General features: G+C 38.4%; 3 protein-coding genes across 4 annotated transcripts; all 3 read right to left on the bottom strand.

Moving 5' to 3' along the window:
* Positions 1 to 504: 504 nt before the first annotated feature.
* On the bottom strand, positions 505 to 15,315 carry LOC124875642 (dual specificity phosphatase 29-like). Of its 2 annotated transcripts, none has more exons than XM_047377914.1 (4): positions 14,284 to 15,315; positions 4,217 to 4,390; positions 1,571 to 1,791; positions 505 to 807 (listed from the first exon to the last, which is right to left on the bottom strand). In XM_047377914.1, exons 1-4 carry the CDS (start codon positions 14,397 to 14,399, stop codon positions 617 to 619), a joined length of 702 nt encoding a protein of 233 aa, XP_047233870.1. In that variant the 5' UTR covers positions 14,400 to 15,315; the 3' UTR covers positions 505 to 616. The 2 variants fall into 2 exon arrangements, with proteins under 2 accessions (XP_047233870.1, XP_047233871.1); XM_047377915.1 differs by lacking the exon at positions 14,284 to 15,315 and adding an exon at positions 12,289 to 12,392.
* Positions 15,316 to 15,458: 143 nt separating this feature from the next.
* LOC124875643 (dual specificity protein phosphatase 13-like) lies at positions 15,459 to 18,891 on the bottom strand. The gene is made up of 3 exons (XM_047377916.1): positions 18,648 to 18,891; positions 16,910 to 17,127; positions 15,459 to 16,417 (listed from the first exon to the last, which is right to left on the bottom strand). The coding sequence occupies exons 1-3, from the start codon at positions 18,773 to 18,775 to the stop codon at positions 16,206 to 16,208; spliced, it is 558 nt and encodes a 185-aa protein (XP_047233872.1). The 5' UTR covers positions 18,776 to 18,891; the 3' UTR covers positions 15,459 to 16,205.
* A 1,267-nt stretch (positions 18,892 to 20,158) lies between these two features.
* LOC124875621 (dual specificity protein phosphatase 13-like) lies at positions 20,159 to 21,668 on the bottom strand. The gene is made up of 3 exons (XM_047377890.1): positions 21,295 to 21,668; positions 21,000 to 21,217; positions 20,159 to 20,909 (listed from the first exon to the last, which is right to left on the bottom strand). Exons 1-3 carry the CDS (start codon positions 21,423 to 21,425, stop codon positions 20,698 to 20,700), a joined length of 561 nt encoding a protein of 186 aa, XP_047233846.1. The 5' UTR covers positions 21,426 to 21,668; the 3' UTR covers positions 20,159 to 20,697.
* Positions 21,669 to 21,976: the final 308 nt, after the last annotated feature.

The following is a 21,976-nucleotide window of genomic DNA, read 5'->3' as shown; positions in this document are numbered from 1 at the left end:
CTCAGGCTTTTAATAGTTCTGCATCCTTTGCTTTACATGGCTACACATGTAGGTTGTTAATTGCTTTATCCTCTTGAAATTTTACTTGGAAATATATAAAGAATTTGCGATACTTATTGTAGTATTAATTTATATATATGTTTTACTTTAGATAATGTACAGAAGAAACATTTTTCATGTTATAAATGTATTGATTTTGATTTGCTGTCATTTTAGTTTTCTTTTAGTCTGAATAAAATATATGTTTTAACAATAGCTATCCCTGCCCACAACTTACAGTTCTTAAGTAGTTTCCCTTGCAAAATGATATGGATTGTGTTTCTGCTTGCTTGTTTTGTTCCTCTGCATGATTTTGAAACCCTGAGACCATTTTACTTCAACTGCAGCTCACTTTGTTATTACATGTTTTTGTCTGAAGTAATTATTTCTTTTTAGCTTTATATTAATTGTTATTTAGAACACAAAGACATAATATATCTTACAAAGTAAAGACAATAGAAACTCTTTACATAATACATAATATCTTTGTTGTAATAACAGCTTCAAGCATAGATATTAGCAGGAGGCAGCAATATAATTAAGCTCAATTAACACCACTTATTGATGCTCCAGCTGCTTAATGGCAGTGCAGCTTTTTGTCCAGACTTCGGAGCTGCTCCAGGAATCCATCGTTGGGTGAAATATTCCTGTTGGCACTGACTGCATTGATGGCGTCCACCAGAGTCAGGTTCTCGTGGATCATCAGGTAGGCCAGAACCAAGGTGGAGGAGCGGCTGAGCCCCATTGCGCAGTGGACCAAAACTTTACCTGCGGACCATCAGAAACAAAAAACACACACCCAGGTAATCATCTTGTAGTTCTGGCATCCTCCACAGGCTTTATTTTTACATTTACACCATGCAATCAAGGCCTTATTGTGTCAGACATTATTCTAAATGTCCAATTTGTCACTCCTCCGTGGATTAAAAACCATGAACATCACAGAAAAGAGAGCATTCCTAACTCCAGCCTAAAAGTTTTCAACAATGTTGCAGCAAATGCTTCTACACACGTTAATCCCTGGTTTCTTATCAGGCTCGAGGATTAGGGAGCAGAGGAGCGCGTAATTGAACTGTCTTGGTTTCTGTGTATTTCTGCCGGGGATTACCGCGGCCCCCGCCACACGTTGGAGCCCCCTGATCAGCCGGCATGTGAAGAAGGAGGCCTCGTCTTATTACTGTCATGTCAGATACCGACTTCACTTTGCATAACAGGCCATGCAGGCACAGGCCACAAACATAATTGTGTAATTTCCATGTCCAATAAAAGTCTAGCTTACAAATTACCAAGGCAATCCATTTAAAACTAATTTCCCCGACAAAGGTCTGAGCCCATGAGAAGATTACCGTGGGGGAAGATATTAGCTTGATATTATGTTTAGTGTTTGATTTGCATTTTAATGAGCAATACAACTGGGGATTTATGTAATGGGAATTGACTGGCAAATGTCTCTACAATCTGCCTTGTATTCCCCAAGTTAATGAGTGGATAGTGATGAGTAACACCTAAAGCTCCACAAGAACCTCCTTACCTGCTGGCAGACTTAGAGCATTCTTAATAAAATTAGCTGCTGGGTTAAAGAAGGGACTCATATCAAAGGACGACATGTCAAAAGCTTCCACTCCATGATAAGTGATAGTGGTGTCTCTGTAAAAGCTGGGTCCCGTGTTCACGTTAAATTTTCCATCAGCCGCGTTGAGCACATGGGTGATGTGGTGAGCCTGGAGTGCCCTCTTGTCCTTAGCTGCGTACCTAGGGCAAAAAAAAAAAAAAAATAGTATCTGTAAAATAATTGTTTCCTATTTTATCTAACAACATGATAAATAAGCTCTCCCTACTTACTTTAACTATAAAAGACAGGGGTGTAGCAAGATCTCACAATATTAAAAATTCTTATTAAAGTGAAATCTCTCAAGCAAAGAGCCATCTATTTATTTGCAGTCAGCATGTGATTATGTCTGTTGAAATAAGTGTAGGCTACAATTATGATATGAAGATGAACGCCTTAAAGGGTAAATGTCATCATGTTTCAGGGCCAGAAAACTTAAAAATCTTGAAAGTATGATACATAAATCAGTCATCCTGTCCATTGTTGTTTTTAGGAGATTAGTAATTTTAAAACACTCTCCTCTGATACAAAATAGCCTTTTATGTCATGCCCCAGATACTGGAAATGCCCTTCCACATATGGATGATGATTCTTCTTGAAGCCTGTCACTGCCTATGGCTGTACACCTAAAACAGATTGTTTTTCTCATTAATAAAGACCTTTTTCACAGCAACATGTCGAATGGATGTGTGGTCACTTATTGGCAACACAGAAAAAAGATTTTTGCTACAAAGATTAGCTCAGTGAAAATAAACACTGGTACCGAGGATGGATTTCTTGTCTCCTACCAAAAACAGTCTCTCCATTGGAAACATCTTTCCCCCCTGCGATTATGAAATGTTTTTAACAGTAGATCTTTTGAAGCAAAGGAACAACCCAGAGCTGAGGGAAGAGAACACAGCACAGTTCATCCCACACCTCCGATAGACAGCTTTAGCAGGGAGTCGACAGCCAGACCACTGAGGTAACTGCGGGGTTTGTAAGCATAAAAGATTTTACGTTTTTATATCTTTGTTCAGTACAAAACATCTGCTGTATTAAATTAATAACCTCTCTCTCCAATCAACCCCTTATACATGTTTATCCATAATAAATAATATCAGACTTGTTTTTTTTTTTCTTAGTGTCTGAGTCCAATCAAGGACAGAGAATTTGCATTCTGATTGCAAAGCAGTATTTTAATTTAACATCTACCACAATCTGTAGCAGGAGACTAAGAGCCTCATATGCAAAGTCTTTGAACCAGCTGTCTGGGGTTTGACTTCCAACCTCAGGACCTTTGCTGCATGTCTGACCCTTTCTCTGTTTACCCCTTTTCCTGTCTGAATACCTTCAAGTAAAGGCCACTACAGGTACTAAGTCTTAAAAAAGAGAAAAGGTCACAGAGTGACAAACCCAATACAAAGGGTTAGCAATCACTGACTGACAAACCATTAATTTAGCATCTACTTCATAGACTTCTATAAACAATAAACTATTTCAGTTTTCAGTCTGAACTGGCCTGCATGGTGGCACAGTTGGTAGCAAGACGTTTCCTGGGTTCGACTCCCAGCTGGGGGTCTTTCTGCATGGAGTTTATATGCTCTCCCCGCGCATGCGTGGGTTCTCACTGGGTACTCTGGCTTCCTCCCACAGTCCAAAAACATGACTGTTAGGTTAATTGGTCACTCTAAATTGCCCTTAGGGGTGAATGAGTGAGTGCATGGTTGTTTGTCCTGTGTGTCTCTGTGTACCCTGCATCTTGCCCATAGACTGCTGGAGATAGGCACCAGCTCCCCTGTGACCCACTATAGAATAAGCAGTCTAGAAGATGAATGAATGAATCATTTAAAAATCTATTAATGCCACACTGAACAGATTCTTAAAACACTGTTTAAGGTACATCAAGTTTCAAATATTAAGGTCAGTCAGTCATTTTCTACCACTTATTCCATAGTGGGTCACGGGGGAGCTGGTGCCTAACTCCAGCAGTCTATGGGCGGGAGGCGGGGTACACCCTGGACAGGTTGCCAGTCCATCACAGGGCAACACACAAACAACCATGCACACACTCATACACCTAAGGGCAATTTAGAGTGACCAATTAACCTAACAGGCATGTCTTTGGACTGTGGGAGGAAGCCAGAGTACCCGGTGAGAACCCACGCATGCACGGGGAGAACATGCAAACTCCATGCAGAAAGACCCCCAGTCGGGAATCAAACCCAGGACCTTCTTGCTGCAAGGCTACAGTGCTACCAACTGCGCCACCGTGCAGCCCAATATCAAGGTCATTTTTGGTTAAATAATATATTAATAAATACAAATACAGTAGGATCACCTTTTAATTGGACAAGCATAAAAACCTCCATGTATGGACGAGTCAAACTTGAACTGAAATGTTCTACGCTAATAAAAGATTCTTTAAAACACACTTTATCATTTGTAAAAACACAGGAATGAGGAGTCCCAAAAGCTTTGGCTCAATTTTGTGAACAAAATATTATGTTATCGTTGTGTCTCATGAGCTGGATGGATGTTACACCACTAATGACTAATTTACAACACTAACAGGTTATCCATTCTCACATGTCTCCAATATAGATCCTGGGGTAAACTTCGTCCATATGGCTGTTGCCCCCATTCTTTGTCCACATCAGTCTGTGAAGTTCAGAAGCTGTCGGGGTCTCATACCTGCCCGGGGTTGCCATGGTGCTGAGGCCTTTGGGCATTTCTTGACGCTCCACTTGTGCTACCTTCACTCTATCGTCAAGAACAGAATTGGTAATCATCTTTGTACAACAATGACTGCTGAGAAACTGCAAGGATTACCGAACAGGCCTGCAGGGTATATAGTGCCATGGATGTCTGGAGGCCCTGGTCAAGACCTTATCTCTAAATACAATAATATTATTTTTAAGTTGCCAGTAAAACCTAACCTGCTTAAATATGCTAAACCACTGCAACTTAATCTAAAAGGAAGTACAAAGACACTTAAAACAATGGTAAATAAAGTAAAGGAGTACCTTGCAAAGGCCGATACCCTTTGAACCTTTTCAGACTTTATTCAGACAACCTTCATTGTTTTTTATTAAAATGGCATGTGATAGACCAAAATAAAGAAGTGCAATATTGTGAAGTGTAAATAAAATTATTAATGGTTTTTGACAAATATAATTCTGAAAAGTACTGTGAGCATTTGTACTAAGCTCTCTTTACTTTGATCAAATCTAGCGCAACCAGTTGCCTTTAAAGGTCTCCTGTTTAGTAGAAAGAGTCCACCCGTGTGTAATTTAATATGTGTATAAATTCAGGTCTTCTGTAAAGACCTCAGAGGTTTGTTGGAGAATATTTGTCAAAAAGAAGCTGGAAGACCAACAAACACATCAGAGAGCCCAGGGATAAAGTTGTGGATAGGTTTAAAGCAGTGTTAGGGTAGAAAAACCACAAATACCACTAGCTTTAAATATCTAACAGAACTCTGCTCATCCATCATCTGAAAATGGAGAGAGTATGCCACAACTGCAAACAAACCAAAACATGGTCTCCCGCTTAAACTGGCAGGCTGGGTAGGGAGAGCATTTATTAGTGAAGCAAGTAGCTGGAGGAACAGCAAATATTCAGTTTGCTCACAGGACAACTATTAGTTGTGCATTTCACATAGTATCTAGCCTTTTAAAAATTTGGCAGGAAGAGAGCCACTATTAAAGGAAAACCATGATAAGTGCCTTTTGTAGCTTGCCACAAGACATGTAAAGGATACAGCAAACATATAGGTACAAGGTGCTCAGTTCAGATGAGACCAGAATTGAACTTTTCTGGCCAACATACATAAAAATTTGCAAAGCTGTAAAAAAATTACATTGTACATCCTCCTGAACACACCAACTCCATGATAGTCCACTATGATAGTTCACCATGTCATTACCATCACCATGGTGAAACATGGTGGTGGCAGGATCATGTTGTGGGGATGCTTTTCCTCAGCAAGGACACTGAAGCTGGTTAGAGTTGATGGATGAATGTGGTCAGGGATGTACATACTTTTGCAAGCCGCTGTTTAACAGTGACTTGAATTACTTTTCTTTTTTGAAAACCCCTTTTGTGACTTTTCTTGTTAACTGGTGCTATAAACATAGCCCAAGTTTATGGTATTTATTGTATTTATTTGCTTGTTTTTGTGTCTTGATGAGGCACCCATGTCCATGCAGCGTTACCATATTCTACATGCTTTACCATAAAATGCTAAATAATTTCAATAAAAACACATTATACACTTGAAATAAGGGCATTATTATTCTGATGGATAAAGGCAATGCGGGGTTATAGAGAGGACCATTAAGTAGAACATCCATTATAAGTACTTATATTAGTTTTTAAATATAGAGCACAATTATGCCAGTACATACTCTACAAACTGACACAAGATCACATAATTATTTGGTGACCTTATGCTGCTCTCTTTATTTTATTTATAATTCAGCAGCTCTTGGTGAATTTGTTTATCTCCAGAGAAACAGAAGGTTTGTATTCAAGGCCTGTAACTGCTTTTCATTTCCTGTAGGCAGATCTTACCTGTGCCTTTACAATTTATATACCTGGCTTTAGAGAATTTTACTATACATACTGTGTACATTAACATCAGTTTAGCCTTGCATATGAATGTGCTTAAGGCTGAGGGTGTACAATTGATGTACATGCATTAATTCAACTGCGCTTCCTATTTGCAGTCCTTCCCTCAAGTGGGAATACGTGTGGTTTTCAGGGTTTACAGACATTTTGCCCACAGCAAAGAGTCACTAAGACCAAATTTGTTTCAGTGACCTTTCATTAAGTTGCCGTGGCATATGGAGGTGCACATCACGGCGTCTTGATCCATCTCTGTTTATTGCCTAAGTGTCTGGAGAGGGTGCATGGAAGAAGAAGCTGCAGATGACCCAGTGCATACTCTGAGTGTGTGAGCATTGAATGCAGGGTGAAGAGCATCTTTATACAACATAAACCCAGAAGAACCTGCAGGCTCTTCTTTCTCCTCATTGATCTAGAAGTACAACCTTTTCCTTCCCTCCCACAGTCAGCGGCAGAGAACTGATTTCCCTGGTGCATATGTTGAGCTTCAGCTCTGCTTTTACAGCCTTCCCCCCCCTCAGGCTAACCTGTCCTCCCTGCTCCACTTTTGTGTAATTAAAGATACTTTCTATGGGAAAGTGCCTGCAGTTAACATGGAGGGCAAATTAAATTGTTTCTTTTTTTTTTACCTCCTCAGGCCGTTTTCTTGGTGAATTTCAGAAATTGTACTTCAGCCTTTCAGATGTGGTTCATCCAGATTCGTGGACAAATTAGTAAAAAGAGAAACGTTTAATAATGTGTTAGGAAATGTTGTATCAGTGGTGTACATATTCATCTCAAGTAATCCTTTATGCACAAAGTGAGACGTACTTATTTTAGATGAAACAGTGCTGTGAAATTATTTGTCCATTAGTGATTTATTTCGTCACACTTAGTTCATAAAACAACTTTTAATACCAAAGATAATCTTAGTAAATGTAAAAAGCAGTTTTTAAATGATCTTTTCAGTTCATAAGAGAATCAAGATATCCAAACCAACTTTTTCCCATGTGGAAATATAATGCCCCTTGCTTGTTAAATCACAAATCTAAGTGTGGTTGAGCACATTTTTGGGTTCATTTTAACAAGCCAAACCTAGACCTGATTACTGTCTGAACTGTGGAATCAAGAAATCACTCAAATAGAAACTATCTGACAACATGAAGTAGACCAAAAGATCTCCAAAACAAACCCATTACGCCCAATTCTAAAGAAATTCAAAAACAGACAAGAAACAAAGTTATTAACATCTATTAGTCTGGAAAGGGTTACAAAGCCATGTTGGGACCCAGCCATGGAAACAACATTAAAACTCCGGTACACACTTTTCTGGAACTTTCTAAATAAATTGCATTTAACTGACTTCCAGCAACTGAGGACCTCTTCCACACGGCCTTCGAGAGGGACCAGATATGGGAGACAAGTGCGCTGATGTCTCTTTGCTGGCAAACAGACATAAACTCTTCAACTGGATCCAAGGATGTCATACGATCATCAATCATATGCAAAGTTAAGTACAAATGAAATACTGTTTGTGTATCCGGTATTTTCATTAATCAACGGGGAAATTAAGGTGTAAGAGTTGCTTACTTTCTCTCTGAGGCCTGCAGAAGCAAACTGTCCCAGAGAAGTTCCCTACAGAGAAGCGGTCTCTACGAAGCCGAGCGGAGCGGTCTCCCAGTCTGGAAGGAAGACAGCAGAGACCGCATCATCGTGGTTACGGTAACGTGCCGTGTGGTTGGCGAACAGAATGGGCCGTCTTTCATCCACAGCCACGGACGTTAGCTAGAAGCTAACCATTTGTTCACAGACCGGCCGACAGAACAGCCGCCACTCCCCACAGCTAAGGAGGTTAACCGTTTAAAGACTGTGGACATTTCTTCAAACTCCTCCGCCTTGGACAACGTTCCTCACCACAGTTCATGAGGTTAAGTGTTTGGGCAGAATAATATAGAAGTGATTTAAATTGAAATGATCTAAACGTTTTTCATTTTATGAAGTTTGGTTTTGTTTTGGGTTGAACTCAGCTATCTTGGTGCTAGCAGGCTATCTGCAGCACACGTGCTCAGGTTGTGTTCTGTTTTTGTGTGTTTTTAAAGTTAAGACACTTTATTAAAGGGTGATTTTAAACAGAAGATTGATCATCAAGCGCCGTCCGCGCTTATGCATTTTAACCGTTTTTATTAAGGGTATTTTTAAAGGTATGTGTTTGATTCTGGTGCTAAGCTAGCAGCTTCTTCGTTAGCTTCAACTGCTAACAGGTAAGGACACGTGCTTGCTGCTAAATAATATTTACCCAGAAAGGTTTAGTTTTCAATCCAGTAAATAATGTGTCCCTAACATCATTTTACTAAATTTGATAACTAAGTAAACACCATTAAGCCCCATTTCTCCAGAAAGATTTGGCTCTTTTCTAAAATACGTCCTTAAATGTTTTACCATTCCCTTAATAATATTTCTTTAAATATTATTTTAATAAATAAAGGCAGCTAATTAGACACCATTGAGAAATGGTCATCCCGAAGGTTGGTTTTATTCAGCAGATCATTCTTAAAAACATTATTTTATTAAAATAATATTTTATCTGATCTTGCATTGTGAATGGTTGTCTAAACGTTTGCTGATTATTGCCTAAGTTGGTTCCAAGACTAACTTAACTTCATTTCCAGATTCTTCAAGATAATCCATGGTTCTCAAACATAAACATTGCTTGGTAATGTTGCATCACTCTTTTGGTCATGGTTTTCAACCATCTTTAATCAACTTGTTTATATTGTACATAGCCCATTAGACTTCATTATTCTTTAATTCTGCTTGGTAGTTTAGTTGGATTGTTTTAGCATAGTAAAGAGTTTGTTGATTGAAATATGTTTGACTTTGAGTTGACTTATTTTAGTTTAAAAATTCTTGTATTTTAAGAAAATGTGTGAATTCATTCCATATACAGGGGTTGGACAATAAAAGTGAAACACCTGCCATTTTAGTGTGGGAGGTTTTATGGCTAAATTGGACCAGCCTGGTAGCCAGTCTTCATTGATTGCACATTGCACCAGTAAGAGCAGAGTGTGAAGGTTCAATTAGCAGGGTAAGAGCACAGTTTTGCTCAAAATATTGAAATGCACACAACATTATGGGTGACATACCAGAGTTCAAAAGAGGACAAATTGTTGGTGCACGTCTTGCTGGCGCATCTGTGACCAAGACAGCAAGTCTTTGTGATGTATCAAGAGCCACGGTATCCAGGGTGCAAGGAGCACAAATCTTGGGCTGTGGACAATGTGAAACATGTATTGTTCTCTGATGAGTCCACCTTTACTGTTTTCCCCAGAGAGTTATGGTGTGGAGAAGCCCCAAAGAAGCATACCACCTAGTCTGTTGCATGCCCAGAGTGAAGCATGGAGGTGGATCAATGATGGTTTGGGCTGCCATATCATGGCATTCCCTTGGCCCAATACTTGTGCTAGATGGGCGCGTCACTGCCAAGGACTACCGAACCATTCTTGAGGACCTTTGATGTGCCAACTCAAAATGGTTCAAACATTGTATCCTGAAGGCGGTGCCGTGTATCAGGATGACAATGCACCAATACACACAGCAAGACTAGTGAAAGATTGGTTTGATGAACATAAAAGTGAAGTTGAACATCTCCCATGGCCTGCACAGTCACCAGATCTAAATATTATTGAGCCACTTTGGGGTGTTTTGGAGGAGCGAGTCAGGAAACGTTTTCCTCCACCAGTATCACGTAGTGACCTGGCCACTATCCTGCAAGAAGAATGGCTTAAAATCCCTCTGACCACTGTGCAGGACTTGTATATGTCATTCCCAAGACGAATTGACGCTGTATTGGCCGCAAAAGGAGGCCCTACACCATACTAATAAATTATTGTGGTCTAAAACCAGGTGTTTCAGTTTCATTGTCCAACCCCTGTATGTGCAGAGTTTTGCTGTTCGATAATGTCAGAGCTCGTCTCACACCTTTCTATTTTTGTCGTAATACCATCGCCTTACTTGGTATTCACAGGACAACCCTTAACAGACCGAAATATTATTTGATAAAATATTAATATTAATAATATTCTCAGATTCATAATCCGAACAGCCATTTAAAATGCTTTCGGACAACAGAAGCTACCCTTAGCCGCCTGTATGAAATTCAAGGTATTGATGTTTGCCTACAGAGTGCTTAATGCAATGACTCCGCATGTACTTGAATGCTCTCGCAAAGGCTTTTGTCATGTCCCTCTAATGGCAAATGGATTGTCAGCTAGTGCTACCACAGCAGGGGCATCTCTGTCTATCTTCTATCTTCTTTTACAGAGCCTGACTAGTGGTTTACCCTTTAAGTAGCTTATTGTTAGCGTTGATATTAATTGCATTGTTTATATCAAAGAAGGTTCAAACAATGTGATACAACATAGGAACACTATAGTGGTCTAGGACAAAACAGTACCAGACTTAATCTCCTGCAAGATTGTGCACTGCTACCTGCTATGATGGCAAATATTTTTTCACAGTACTGTATATAAAACTGTAGTTACTCCCAGCTAATTAGCTACTTTAAATCTTTTTAATGTCCATGTTCTGAATAATATTTATTGAAAGAATAAACCTGTAATTCTAACAGCTTGTTTAAATCTGTGAAGGAAAAATCACATCTAATACTAATTAAGGCCCATTAAACTAGTAATGTACCAAATAAATTATTTTATTTCAGTATTTACTGAAGAATAGATAATCAACAAACTAAGGCTCCGTTCTATTAGAACTTAGCCTATTAAAGAAATGAAAGTTATTTGTTTGACTCACAGATGAAGAGGAAGATTGATTTTGATGGTTTGATTCTGACTTCTAAGACCTAGTTTTAAGGGGAAATTTGGGAGAGGGGAAAAAACCCACATTCCAATGTTATTAAAAGTCAGAGAACCCTGCCAGCATTCCAGAAAGTCCAACAAAATTCACACCAGAACCCACTCAGGACAAACATGGAACGTGCTTTGGGTCCGACACGTGCTGCACCATTCATTGTCTTGTTGGCTTGGAGACATATCTAGACCCAGAGGAAAACAGTGCTTCTGTCAGTCAGTGGAGGTCACTTTTAAACAGGAGCAGTGGTCTCTTGCTCCTTTTTTGGATGGCTGGAGGTTTTTCTCTTTGGATTCAGATGCAACAAGACACACTTTTAAAAAGCACTTGAGTAAGGCTGAGCATGTTAAAGGCTAGCAGGACAAAAACTAAACAAAACTCTTTTCACAGATTTTAAAGAAAAGATAGATATGTATAGCATAATGCATGACCCAAAAAGAACAGACAATAATCGCAAAAGCAATTCAAAGACTGCCCAGGTCCTGGTTACTCAGTTGGGTTTTGTTGCTTTGATAAACATTTTTTTGCAATTTAAACTCGCACAGCCAAGGTAGCCAATCACGAGTGAATTTTTAGGTGATATGTGACATCATGCTGCCAATGAACTAAAGGAAGCCTAAAGTTAAAGTTCTTCCTTTGTGATGCCAGTTTTATAGATATAAAATTTATCCACAATGTTTCATCTTGACTTAAACAAACTGCCTTCTAAGTGATCTTTTGTACATTAGAGTGGTATTTTAAACATATTATGATTTTATATGGTAAAAATGTTTCATACTAAGAATTTTGACATAATAAACATTCACTATTGAACCATATTTTGACTATTTTAGAATTATTTTTAAAATAGTTTTTATAATTCCTTGATTTGTCGGATATGATAGAGACCAGTGCAGCTACAGATGACTTTCATATAAAGGAAAAGATACAACAGTTTGGAGTATCAAAAAAGTATACATTATTTTGAGAGATTAGCTTATTGTTTTGAGGAAGATGCTTTATTAGGCTAAACTAAGAATTCATTTTCCCTAAATCTTAAATTTCAGCTGGTCAGCTAAAGTGGACAGGGGCACAAAGAGTCTTTTGGAGTTGAAACGTAGGTTTACGCTACACAATAGGCACAGATATTTCCCAACACACAATATGTGCAGTAAATCTAGAAAAACAGATTGTTAGCAGACACTTGCCTTGGCTGAAATCGGTGCTTTTCATGGTCTCGCTATGCAAAAGCTACATTTAGGTCGTGAGCACCACTGTCTGTGTTCCCCTTGGTAATCTACCCTGCAACCTTTTTTGCTAATTTTAACATCTGAATCACTGCCCAAAATAATTCTGGCATCATCCTCTACATTCCTTAAAGGTTACCCGAGCTGCCAGTGCAGGAGCGAAGATAGGACGCAGCTTTTTTTTAATAGTGAGGAAAATTAGATCTGTGCTTAAGCTTTTCTTCCTTGATTTGTTTTTTATCAACACCAGGGCACTAATACACTTCTGTCCTTAAGCAAAATATGAGAATACCACACACAACCAATGCATACAGCATACATTTATTTTATTTATTCATTAATATTCAAATTCTTTTCTCCCCAACTTATGATATAAGCTTGGAAACTGTTTCTATGGAGCTTTGTAGCAGATAATATGCAGGTTTTTACTGTTTGACATGTTTACAGATGATTTCATAGACTGTCTAACGAACTGACGTTGATCAGTGATCAACTCAACTGTTGTGATGAATACAACAAAGGGATTTCACACTGTGGTGTGTTGCACAGATGCTGCTGATTTATCGTCTCTCTTCAGAGACAAAGTAGCTTACTAAATAAACAATGCTTGTAAAACATGGTTGATTTGGTCCTTTTTGCTCTAATAAAATGTAAAGAAAAATCACCTTAGAATATATGAATCATATAAGTATCAGTTCTGTTTGTATGTTACAGCTTTCAGTTTTCTACAATTTGTTCTTCTCTAAGGACAATTTTTAGTTCTACCTAAGCCTATTCAATAGAAAATGTCTGTTCACCAGCCATTAAGACCACTGGACTTTTTATACTTTATCCATCAAACCCTCTTCATCCTAAACTTTCATAATCTAAGAAGAAACATGTGTATGCCGTGGTTGGGCCTAAATATGACCTTTTATTTATGTGTTGTGTAATAAGATGATTTTCTGGTCATAGTCCCTTGTCAACAACAGGCTCTCTAAATGCCTACATACTATTAACTGTTTACAATAGCCTGTTACCATGCTAATGTTAGCATGTTTATTTGCTAGTTACCATTTCTATTTTCTATTAAAAAATGTTCAGCAATTACTTCGGTCATGGGTAAATATTCAGTGAAGATGATTCTATCGTTCCCTGCCTTTCACAAAAGCTAAAACCTTATTAATCTCACATTTATATTTCACAAGGTTTGTACGTTTTCTGCCATAGTCAAACAGCTCAAGGCTAACAGCTTGTAGCAGTTGAGACAATGGTGTTTTGATATGTTCTCTTTGGCCGCAGAAATTGTAATTTTCAAGTTCCCAGACAGATATGCAACAATGGGCCCCCTGAAGTTGGAGGTCCAAGTGGGAAAATTGGAGGTCGGCGAGCTGCCCCCGAGTTTAGTTGGCAATATGGCTGCCGCACATATAAAGTGTAGCACACGGAGTGCTGTATAGCATCTATTCTTGAACATGTCCGTTTAGTTTCTGAATGCATAAAATTGTGACAGTCTTCAATTGACAATAGTAGTTAGCACCAGAGTAAATAGCACATCGGCACATTGGTTTTCCAACCTTCAGAACTCAATCGGCTGGTGTGTGACCTTTTCCCCAGATCCTATCTTCGACTTTAGAGAACGCACCATTACTTCTATGCGTGGGTTTAAGGGTGAATTCACACTTGCCACTTTTGGTCCGCTTTAAACGGACAAGAGTTCGTTTGCCCCCTTGGTCCGGACCTTTTGTGCAGGTGTGAATACACTCAAGCGAACCCTGGTCCGGACCAAATAACCGGAACGAGACCCACTTTTTGAGGTGGTCTCGGTCCGCTTCCAAACGGACTCTGGTGCGGTTCGTTTATAGTCTGAATACAAACCGGCCCCGATCCGAACCAACTCCAAAAAGCGTACGTCTCTTTGGACATAAAAAGCCACCGTAGCCGGCAGGAAAGGTGTGTGTTGTAAGGTAATCATACCTGATAAGCTGTGTGTTGCTTAGCAACGCTACTGGCTTGTTGTGGGACAAGGCACGTAGAGAACGTCGGTGTTCAGCACGCATTCTCCGACGGGGTTCCAGATTTAATATTTTCATGTCCTAACAGAGTGGCAATGAAAGTCGCAAAAAAATTGTGTAATTTTGCACTTTTTCAGTTTTGGTAGTTCCGTACCCTCTTTCTGCTTGAATAAAAAAAAATTTAACCGACAATGGTGCTTTCCTATAATTTTCATATAATCCAATGTAAAGAGATGTTCTACTAAACATTATATACCAACAGGAGCTTACAGTTCTTTTGGTTTGATCAGGGGTCATAATGTCTTATATTTCCCTCGTGAGGTCTGGCCCAAACAGGGATTTCAATAGTTGGAAATTGGGAGTAATAAAATTCTTTAGCGAATACTTTATAATCAATTCAATTATATCTCAGACATGAGTATTTTGTAACTATACCTTCCATAATTCATCAAAAATACTTTACTACTTAGATTGATAATTCAAACTAGTTTTATGGTTTGTTTACAGTATACAAAAAGGAAAGGGGTCAAATCAGTGGGAAGTATTTAGAGAAGAGGAAGATTGACTTTAAGATTGCTTACCTAAAGTGTAAAGTGTTTTGTTTCTGTCTATTAGTTGTGCAGTGATAAAAGAACATCCCCAGCTATTGATTAAACATTATGGCCTCAACATAGTTTCAAGAGTAACAGCTCAAATCTCCTCAGTACAACTTTGGTATTTTGTTGAGGTGGTGATTTGCCTGGTGACAAAGGTGTCTTGTTGGGGGTATTTTTTCTTGCAATAGAAAAACATTCTTACTGAAGCTGACTAAAACAAATCTTCTTAAGAGGTTATCAAAACCTCATATTTGACTAAAGGTTCACATAATTGTCTCTAATGACAAAAAAGCACATAAAAACTGCACAAAAGAAAAGTAGAAAACCCTTAAACATCTGAAGATGGGTGCTGGTCGTGTTGCATCTTTGCAGTGTTGGTCGAACAAAACTGTGCTCTCTGCCGCAGGACGCTTTTTACCGATCATTTGTCATTTTTTACCCACCATGCTGAGGTTTCATACCCCCTTTGAAAAAAAGGGGGTATGATTCAAAGTGTAAAGTGATAATTATATTTAGTTACATTTTTCCATTGAGTTGTGTCTACCAACTGGAGATTACTTACATTTATTTTAGTTTGAGATCAGATTTTATAGAAACCAAGTGGGGATCAGAACCAAAATAAATGGGAATAGAGAGCAAACTAAAGTCTTCAGATAATATTATACAATATAAATAAATTATTTGAGTGCTTTTGTGACCACTCATCTCCATTATTCATGGAAATACTTGACGACAACGACAAATAAATTGATACACAATGGTTAAATTACTTGGTTACAAAGTACTACTGTCCCAAGTACAAAATGGAAGTAGAATGGGACAAAATGGTAGTGAATAAGATACGAGTTGGGGAAAGAACTGGTTAACTGGTGACTTAGCCATAGAGCCACTGAAGACCTTTTGCTGTCATTGCAGAGAAATAAATTTTGACTTTCAGATGGTTCTGAAGTCTTGAGTCAAGAGTTGCAGTTGAGTCAAGTAAGTTGTTGGGTGAAAAATGTATTTTTCAATATGGGGCTGTGGGTATTAATTTATGAAGGTAAAAAAGTTAAGCATAGGGCTGGAAGATGACAGATGGGGTTTTTGTGATTATGAATATGTACACAGATTCTGTTCTCAGTTTAAGATGCTAACATGACATCAGAATAAACCTGAATATCCCAGAAAACCTTTGATGTGCCAAGTCAAAAGGATTTTCTGCAGAAATATTACAGTCAGGACTGTTGGATCAACAGACTACCTGACTTCTTGACATTTAGAAACTGCAACTCTGTAAGGGTGAAATGTTCTACAGGATCTGACAGGTCTTCTTTTTCCTCGTCAGCTGAAGATCCAGATCGAGCAGCAAAGCCAGGAAATTTCTGTTGGGATAGATGGCCCTCTTCTGGATCACTTTCTGCAGGGCGTGTTTGAGCGGCAGGTGATGGTAGATCATGAGGTAGGCCAGCACCAGGGTCGATGAGCGGCTCATTCCCATGATGCAGTGCACCAGAACCTTCCCTGAAGAACAAGACAAAGGCAAAGAGAGGTGTGAGGGAAGGATTAGTGAGGCCTCAGACTTATTAATATCATACATGACTGCCCGTCTCACACCGTGGCCTTTCGTTCTTCTTTTTTTGCCAGTTGTGAGCTAGAAATAGAGCCAACAATTCAACATCTTTGTTCATTTGAAGTTCTTTTGCAGACAGGCCAACTCTCTTTAATCCCAACTCATCCTCTCCATGATAGGTTCTTTGAAAAAAGCTATTGCATACTTAAATTCAGCAAGGTAAGAGTCTTATTATTATGGGCTGAACATTCATTTGCATACTAGTACAAGCTGTGTTACACTATGGTACCAGATGACATTGAAAGGGCAGCAAGATGTAAGGGTTTTTTGGATGGTTAACTCTATTAAGGATTTACAGAGTGAAATAAATTATTTGATGTGGAGAAATTATAAAAAGGGGAAGCTTTTGTTCATTTTGGATCAAGTTCTTTGAAGGCTCTTACCACCAGGTGACTTCAGAGCTTTATGAATGAAATCCGCTGCAGACTGGAAGTAAACGTCCAGATCAAAGTGAGTCGAGTCATCTGCTGGAATGCCAAAATACACAAAGTCGTTGCCATAAAATCTTTGGTTCCCTAGGCTGCCTTGCTTGGAGTGAGCAGCATTTAACACATGAGTTATGCCTAAATTCAGCAGGATAGCCTTGTTTTGGGCTACTGCCCTAGCAAGACACAGAGACAGAGAGAGGGTCAAGACTTGTGTGAAAGATAAACATTGCAGCAAAATGGTTTTATGTCAGAATGGGTCAATATATGGCAGGAGTTGTATTGAATGTGACAGGTTCGTGTAAGTAAAAGGCTAGCCTCCATTACACACAGATTGACATATTTCAAGTGATGGTTTCTGTTAAGTTTGATGATTATGAAAACCCAAACCCAAAATTCAGCAAGAATATTCCATTAGACCAATAACAACGAGATTTCTGATACCGAAATATTATGTAGTGACCATGAAAGACCTACACAGTCATGGTGAAGACTTGACAAGTGTCCAAGTCACTGACACCCTTCCCAAAGAGAGTAAGCAACAAAATGCATTTCCTAAAGAAGCTGGTTGTTTACAGAGTGCAGTATCTATGCATTTTAATAGAAAGTTGAGTGGAAGGAAAACATGCTGTACAGAAAGGTGCACGAGTAATTAGTGTTTGCTGATTTTGGATTACAGTTAATGATAACCACAAATTCAGATTCTTAGATAATGATTATATTACATAGGACTAATAAAAAAAAGAATTTTTAACACTGAAATGTCGGTGTACTGAAACATTTGTGTATGTCCTTTACACACCGTGGACCAACATTCTCATTCTGATACTGTCCAGGGCGTACCCTGCCTCCTGCCCATAGACTGCTGGAGATAGGCACCAGCTTTCCCGCAACCCACTATGGAAGAGGCGGTAGAAAATGACTGACTGACTGACATTCCAAAGCAGTCAGATGCAGTTAATTATGTCTATTGATAATTTTCTTTTACATGAAGAAGCCCAGCTGATTGGTTTGAGTCATTAACTTAGCAGCAACCCCCATTGAGAGCAGGCTTGTGGTTACATGAAATGAATGACTCTCTTTTAATAGGGTGGGACTGACTGTGGAAACATTATTCTGGACCTCTGTCTCTTTACCCCTCCTCCAGACTCTGGGACCTTGAATTCCAAATGCAACTTTGACTTTCATCCGACAAGATGACTTTGGGCCACAGTGCAAGTCTCCAGTCTTTTGTCCCCCTTAAGGAAGGAAGGCAACATTGGCAACCCCACACCTTGATATGCCATGAGAATTTCCCCAACACCTTGAATATTCTTCACTTTATAAAGCTGCTATTATCCCTGTTGCTCATGCACCTATTCTTCCAAAGTTTTTCCTTCCATTCAACTTTCCATTATAATGCTTGGGTATAGAACTCTGTGGCATACCCTCCTTGTGGATGATGTCAATGACTGACACCCTTGTGAAAGACAAATATTATTTTTGGGAAACTGAATTTTCCATTTTAGTTAACTGTAAGCCACAATCATCAACATGAATGTCAATAAATGCTTGGAATATGTCACTCCTTGTGTAATTAATCTATATAAGATATGAGTTGAATTTTCTGAACTGAATTAACATTTTAATGATATTCAGATGTATTTACACTCATATAGCTGCAGTTCAATTCTATAAAAAATAAACACATACTTACACATTTCCTATGTATATTTTTGGCCATACTTCATCAATTTGATTAAGGTGTAGCTTACAAGAGTCCAAAACCTTCTGCAGGTCCTTCACAGTTGGATATTCTTTTGCCTTGTTTTTCACAGTTGGCATTTTAACTCCAAAAGTCCAGTCTTGGATCGACTGCCAGCCAAGATGTTTGTTGTTATCAAAGCAGTCCCCGTCTTTCTCCAGCTCAGGATGATTGGTTCCAGCAGGTGCTGTCGCTGGACAGTTACCCAATTTGGTGCTTAACCTAGCATGTAGTCTTACCCGTGCAGAGGGCAGAACAACACGCGCAGCAGCAGGGGCTCTGCTTTTCGCACACCGCCATGAGACTCTGATTTAATCAGCCTTACTCAGTGATGAATCATTCTATAAAGCAATGATAATTGGGCATAATTATGGTCAAACTGTTAAAGAGCACTGCTTATATTGGATATAATTCAACATTTATGAAACAGAATCACTCCGTAGCAACCTTGTGGGTTTGTTAACTGTTCTGTTGTAAACATCTCAGCAAATTGGTTATAAAAAAGTGAAACAAACATAAGCTTTGCTGTTGGCAGCCAATGACATGAACAAATGTCGTTTGTTACCTGTTTTATCAGGTTGCAGGTAAATTTCACTCATTGTAGCAGTTAAAGTAAGAAAGAGAAAACTCTCTTCACTTTACTTTCCAAAATATAATGATTTTCCGTCTTTAGGATCATAAATCTTGATGGAATGTGTTGTGAAGCGTCAGCAAATTAATGTCTGAGTCATTTTTGACTAGCAGAAAGTTACTGACTGATTACCTAAAGCAAGGCTTATGCTTCATATTTATGTAATGGGACAGAACCTCAGATGTAGGCTACGTACAGTAAACCTACAGTATATGTGAATATGTTTCATATCTTGTGATAGCTAAATGTTTCCTGTGTTGGGATTATCAATCTGAGAATATTATTTAATATTAATATTTTAATATTTTATCAAATAATATTTCAGTCTGTTAAGGGTTGTCCTGTGAATACCAGCCCATTAAGGCGATGATATTAGGACAAAATAGAAAGGTGGGAGATGAGCTCTGACATTATTGAACAGCAAAACTCTGCACACACATGGAATGAATTCACACAATTTCTTAAAATACAAGAATTTATTAACAAAAATAAGTCAACTCAAAATCAAACATATTTCAATCAACAAACTCTTCACCATGCTGAAACAATCCAACTAAACTACCAAGCAGAATTAAAGAATAATGAAGACTAATGGGCTATGTACCTTATAAACAAGTTGATTAAAGATGATTGAAACCAAGACCAAAAGAGTGATGCAACATTACCATACAATGTTATTTATGTTTGAGAACCAAGGATTATCTTGAAGAATCTGGAAGTGAAGTGATGTTAGTCTTGGAACTAACTTAGACAACCAATCACAATGCAAGATCAGATAAAATATTATTTTAATAAAATAATGTTTTAAGAATGATCTACTGAATAAAACCAACCTTCTGGATGACTAATTCTCAACGGGGTCTCATTAGCTGCCTTTGTTTATTAAAATAATATTTAAAGAAATATTATTAAGGGAATATTTTGCAGACTCAGTAGAGTCAGGCAAGAGGGAAAACATTTAATTGGTTGTGCTTTCCAGGAACTAAAGTAAATTAGTAATTACTTGTTAGAGCTGCAGAAATGACCGAACTCATCATGATTGAGGCTGTGAAGATTGTCCCTTCTGTGATATCCACTTCTGATATTTTATATGTAATTAAATCTTACATGAATTACATTTTTAAAATGAAAACAAAACATAAATATATATACATTTGCCTATTTTGAAACCATAGGAATAAATTTAAAAGAAGGTTTAGATCTTGATAAACAGATATCTAACATGTCTGATAGCATAGCAACTCTTGGGGGACCCCTGCTGGCCCGCAGGTGCTCTGCAGCAGCTTGGTTTGCTTCTGCCCCTGCCTGGCACTGCATCTCCCTCTGCTGGCAGGTACACACTGCATCACTAATCCTGATGAAAACTAATGGTCAAGTGCCTGTAGGTTGAGCAGGAGCTTTGTGTAGTTCCAGATCCAAAGCACACAGCTGCTTTAGGAAACCTCTGTTTGGGAAAATCCACCTGCACTCTTTGACCTTATAGATGGCTTCCAGTAGGGTGTAGGCATGGTAGATCATGAGGTAGGCCAGGACCAGTGAAGCCGACCTGCTTACGCCAACTGCACAGTGCACTAAAACCCTAGCTGCAGAAGAAGAAAATAGATTAAATTGGAGGACATTATTGGTATTCTCTTAAATAAATCAGGAACTGAGGCAACTCCACAGCTATTTACCACCATTCGAGTTGAGTGAGTTGTGAATATATTCAGCAGTAGGAAAGAAATAGCGAGAAAGGTCAAAAGTTGGCGAGTCATCAGCGGGGACTCCATAATATTCCACTGTGGCTCCATAAAAGTCATGATTCCCCTGACAGTACATTCTCCCATGAGCTGTGTTCACAACATGAGTAATTCCCAGCTTCCACAGACTGTAGCGATCATTGGCAACTGACCTGAGGAGAAAGCACGAGGCCATGATATTTGGAAATGTACTGGATAACAATCAAATATAGTGGAAGTTATCACTTACATGTCCCCAATGAAAAGGTTTGGCCAAACCTCATCCACATGGTTCCCAAATCTTTTACCTCCATACAAAACCTTCTGGAGCTCTTTTAAAGAAGCCGTGACATAAGAAACCGCACTGCTTTTATCCTGCATGTTGAAAAATTATGACTGCAAAAATATTAAATATGTAACCTCAAAAATATTACTCCAGAAACTACCATTTTGTATTTATTCTCCATGTTCCCTGAGGATAGAAAATGTATTTCTAACTTGTTGAGGCTTTACTACAGCCATGTTGGTACTGACAAAGACAGGTGGCTCTGTACTAAAATTAAAACACTGACCTATTTTCCTAATGTCAGTTCTAAACCACTGTGATAAATGGCTTGCGGCCATAAAGAATCAAACAAATAATTAAATGAACGAGCAACAAAATACATGAATAGTTACTAGTATTATTTAATAAAACTACAACAATAAGGCTTTACAATTTTTACATTTTGAACAATTTTTTTTTTTTTTTAGAAATTCTTCATCAAATAAAAAAAGCAACAAAAAAAAATTTAAACAAAGTATCTAGACAAAAGATCTGTAGATATTCCTACCAGATCTACAGTATAGTTATAATAATATTTTAAAGGTGGAAAAAACAGTCTTTAATTAAACACACAGGAACCAAAATTGTACAGAAACTAAGATGGATT

Source organism: Girardinichthys multiradiatus, chromosome 10 (genome assembly GCF_021462225.1).
Source record: "Girardinichthys multiradiatus isolate DD_20200921_A chromosome 10, DD_fGirMul_XY1, whole genome shotgun sequence".
NCBI classification, from domain to species: Eukaryota; Metazoa; Chordata; class Actinopteri; order Cyprinodontiformes; family Goodeidae; genus Girardinichthys; species Girardinichthys multiradiatus.
This window is presented reverse-complemented; position numbering and strand designations above follow the sequence as displayed.

Coding starts and splice junctions, on each gene's coding strand:
- LOC124875621 (XM_047377890.1), bottom strand. CDS start 21,425: ATGCAGGATAAAAGCAGTGCGGTTTCTTATGTCACGGCTTCTTTAAAA. Junction 21,218..21,294: donor AACCTTTTCATTGGGGACAT/GTAAGTGATAAC, acceptor CTTTCTCCTCAG/GTCAGTTGCCAATGATCGCT. Junction 20,910..20,999: donor CTCACTCAACTCGAATGGTG/GTAAATAGCTGT, acceptor CTTCTTCTGCAG/CTAGGGTTTTAGTGCACTGT.
- LOC124875643 (XM_047377916.1), bottom strand. CDS start 18,775: ATGCCAACTGTGAAAAACAAGGCAAAAGAATATCCAACTGTGAAGGAC. Junction 17,128..18,647: donor AAAATATACATAGGAAATGT/GTAAGTATGTGT, acceptor GTGTCTTGCTAG/GGCAGTAGCCCAAAACAAGG. Junction 16,418..16,909: donor AGCTCTGAAGTCACCTGGTG/GTAAGAGCCTTC, acceptor CTTGTTCTTCAG/GGAAGGTTCTGGTGCACTGC.
- LOC124875642 (XM_047377914.1), bottom strand. CDS start 14,399: ATGAAAATATTAAATCTGGAACCCCGTCGGAGAATGCGTGCTGAACAC. Junction 1,792..4,216: donor AGGATCTATATTGGAGACAT/GTGAGAATGGAT, acceptor TTTTTGCCCTAG/GTACGCAGCTAAGGACAAGA. Junction 808..1,570: donor TGCTCTAAGTCTGCCAGCAG/GTAAGGAGGTTC, acceptor GATGGTCCGCAG/GTAAAGTTTTGGTCCACTGC.